The sequence below is a fragment of the Entamoeba nuttalli genome, assembly GCF_000257125.1.
Source record: "Entamoeba nuttalli P19 unplaced genomic scaffold asmbl_5342, whole genome shotgun sequence".
NCBI lineage: Eukaryota > Evosea > Mastigamoebida > Endamoebidae > Entamoeba > Entamoeba nuttalli.
Window position 1 is genome coordinate 1 of NW_008577395.1, and position 3,589 is coordinate 3,589.

The 3,589-nt window shown below is 28.4% G+C and overlaps 3 protein-coding genes across 3 annotated transcripts; 1 reads left to right on the forward strand and 2 right to left on the reverse strand.

Annotated features, from left to right (window-relative positions):
- Positions 1–65: 65 nt before the first annotated feature.
- On the reverse strand, positions 66–1,776 carry ENU1_127670 (hypothetical protein; the record flags this gene model as incomplete). Its single annotated transcript, XM_008859990.1, has 2 exons — positions 66–288; positions 338–1,776. The coding sequence occupies 2 exons, from the start codon at positions 1,774–1,776 to the stop codon at positions 66–68; spliced, it is 1,662 nt and encodes a 553-aa protein (XP_008858212.1).
- Positions 1,777–1,982: 206 nt separating this feature from the next.
- Positions 1,983–2,387, forward strand: ENU1_127680 (ribosomal protein L32 protein; the record flags this gene model as incomplete). Its single annotated transcript, XM_008859991.1, has 1 exon — positions 1,983–2,387. One exon carries the CDS (start codon positions 1,983–1,985, stop codon positions 2,385–2,387), a length of 405 nt encoding a protein of 134 aa, XP_008858213.1.
- Positions 2,388–2,621: 234 nt separating this feature from the next.
- On the reverse strand, positions 2,622–3,515 carry ENU1_127690 (PH domain containing protein kinase, putative; the record flags this gene model as incomplete). The annotated part of the gene is made up of 1 exon (XM_008859992.1): positions 2,622–3,515. The coding sequence occupies one exon, from the start codon at positions 3,513–3,515 to the stop codon at positions 2,622–2,624; it is 894 nt and encodes a 297-aa protein (XP_008858214.1).
- Positions 3,516–3,589: the final 74 nt, after the last annotated feature.

The following is a 3,589-nucleotide window of genomic DNA, read 5'->3' on the forward strand; positions in this document are numbered from 1 at the left end:
ATAGAGTTCTCTTTTTAGTTAAAAAATAAAAAACAAAAATTTGTGATTTGAAAAATGAAATTTCTTTATTCTGAACTTTCACAACCAATATCATAAATCACATTCACCAATAGTTTTTGTTTATAAATTCCCATTTTGAAACCATCCATTATTAACACACATTCAACTGCTTTTGGTGGTCCATATAAAGAAACTAATTCATTATGAATTTGAAGATTTTTATTTTCATCTAATCCTAAGAAGACACTTACTTGGACAGCTTTTGGATTGTTAATAATTATAGATATTCTATTTGGTAAATTCGTTACTTATAATAAACGTTATATGAAAAACAAACTGTGCTAAATCATTTGGTGTCAAAAGTAAAGATACAGACAATGAACAGTCACTATCAAAGGACTGGAAAACTGCTATTAACTGATCACCTTTATCCCCACAACCAAACTTTGTTAATACAGATTTAATAACTTCAATTTTAGAGGCAGTGTTCTTACCATAAATATCAAATGTAAAACGAGTAAACTGAGGTTCAACTGAACTCATATCTTTTTCAACTGAAGTAATAATTTTAATATTACTACATTCTTTTTCAAATTGGTTTAATACAATTAATGCATTTCCAGAATCAATCATGTTAAATGCTTCAGAAGATAATAAATCTCCACAGAAAATATACCCACCTTCAATTGCATTTTCAGAAGAGCAAAGTTGAATATAAGACCCAATACGTTCTGGACATATTTTACTTCCATACAAATTCATTTTATCAATTCCATCAGAAGCAGATTCTACAAGACTAAAGAAATCAGCAATTCCTATTCCCATATTTTCTTGTGGACCACTCACTTTATAAGTCACATAATCACAGTCACTTGCAACAGACATTACGTAGTTTATTGTTTTATTCTTTTCAAGTTTAATTTGTGAAGGGACAGATGAGATCCAATAATCTAATACTTTTGATTTATCACCAGTTAAAAATGTAAAATACTCTCTCGTTGGATTTATATTATTTCTTCCAAGATAACTTGGTAATTGTCTATTTACATAAATAACATCAGAATCTCCTTCTCTTAATAACGCTTGTTGTTTTTCTCTTTTCTCTTCTACTAATGGATTTGTTTTTTGTGAAAGAGCTTTTCTTCCTGGATTTACTGGTGGTACTGCTGGTGGTTGATTACTTGATGAATTGGGATTATTAGATAAAGAACTAATAGGAACAGAAGCGTCTGGTGCTCCAATAGTTTTTTTCATTTCTCCAGCCATTGCCATTTGCAGAGGATTCATTCCTAACGGTACTTTCTTTGGTTTAATAAGAAGGTCATCATTATTATTTGATGCTGGAGAAGATGCCATTGGTGTTTGAATTTTAGGAGACATAATACTTTCAGGTATACCCTTTGTTTTTAATGAGTCAAGATAAGACCTTTTAGTACTTTCAGGATGAATTGAGTTTTCGATATGTTTAATAAAATCAATAAGTGTTGATGGGTTATCAACCTCAATGAGATATCTCCTATCTCCTTTTTTATCTTTTGAATTAATTGCTAATACACACTTTCCTTTAAACTCATCAGACGCATCTTCTACATTGGCATCAACACTTAACTCAATACATCCTTTTGCACTTACTGAATCTTTATTGTCAAAATACCATAATTTTTTATCTTTTAAAACGAAGTATCTTTTTTTCCAATTTTTATATCCACCACCTTCTTTTGTTCCCCATGATTCATATTCACATGGCATAAGTTGAGCAACACTAACATTCTGCATATTTAATCTTCCATTTTTCAAGTTTCTTTTTTTTTGTTTTCTAACTCAATTAATTATTGATTTTTTATTTAATAGATGTTATATATAGCAAATATGAAAAAAAGAAAAAAATAAAAAAAATATTTTTATAAAAAGAAAATAGAAAAAAACTAAAACTTTTAGGAAAATTAAGAACTAGGGTTGAAAGAAGTCAATCTGTGTTGCAGATGGTTGGACCAGTCACAAAACCAAAGATTGTCAAGAAATATACAGGACACTTTAAGAGATTTGATTCTAACAGATTCCTCCGTGTTAAAGCATCCTGGAGAGTTCCAAGAGGTATTGATAATAGATTAAGAAGAAAATTCAAGGGAACTAATCTTCTTCCAAAGATTGGATATGGAAGTGCTAAGGCTACTAGAAATATGCTTCCATGTGGACTTTATAAATTCCCAGTTCGTAATACAACTGATCTTGAAATGATTATGATGCAAAACAGAAAATATGCTGCTGAAATTTCACATGCTGTTTCTGCTAAAAAGAGACAAGAAATTATCCAAAGAGCTAAGATTCTTAATATTAGAGTTCTTAACGCTGAAGCTAGAATTAAGAAACAAGAAGTCTCCCAATAAATTGATCGTGAATTTTTTTCTTATTTAATTCTTTTTATAACATTATCTTAAAATAAAAATTGTTTTTATAATTTGTTTTTAATAAGAGAATAACAATTTAAGAATAGCAAAAATAAAGAAAAATAACTCAAAGTAAACAACTTTTAAGAAAAAAAAAAGAATTTTAAATAATTTTAACAAAAAATAAAATTAGTTGAAATAATGATTGAAAAGAAGTAAAGTTAGTAATAATACTTATTTGCAATAAGTAAAATCGTTGAAATAATCTTTAGAATCAACAACTTCTCCTTCATCAATTTTAGCTGTTTCATTAATAATATCTTCATTAAAATTAGAAGTATCAGTTTTATCTTTTAAAACAGGAACAAAAGGAGGAGATAATTTCTTTTGGAATAATCCTTCCCAGTCAAATCCTTTAAACCAACAATGTGACTTAATACGATTTGGGTCTGTTAAACGTTTTTCTGGATCTTTTTCTAATAACATAACAATACATTCTTTACAATCTGCTGATGGATAAGAAGCACTTGGAAAAGAGACAGGGTCATGAATAATCTTTTGGAATAATTGTTGAATATCTTCTGAAGTAAATGGAGCATGTCCATGAATCATTTCATAAATTAAAATACCAAATCCCCACCAATCCACAGGTTCTGAATAATCTTTACCAACAACAACTTCTGGGGCGAGATATTCTGGTGTACCACAAAAAGTACTTGTAGTATTTTCTTTTGTAACATTTTCTTTAGAAAGTCCAAAATCAGTTAAACGAAGATAACCATCAGCACCAATTAAAATATTTTCTGGTTTAATATCACGATAAACAATATTTGATGAATGAAGATGTTCTATTGCAAGTAAAATTTGAGCTGCATAAAATTTAGCATCTTCTTCACTTACTTTTCCATTCTTTTGTAAATAATAATAAAATTCACCTCCAGGACAATAATCAATAATATAAAATAAATGAGTTGGTGTTTGGAATGAATAATATAAATTTACTAAGAAAGGATGATGTAATTTAGAGAGGATACGTCTTTCAGACATAGTATGTTCAATTTCTTCATATTCAATAATTTGTTTTTTTTCAATAGTTTTCATTGCAAATATTTCATGAGTAGAAATCATTTCAACTAAAAATACTTTTCCATAAGCTCCTTTACCTAATAAACACTTAACATCAAAATCTTTTTGTGTTACTG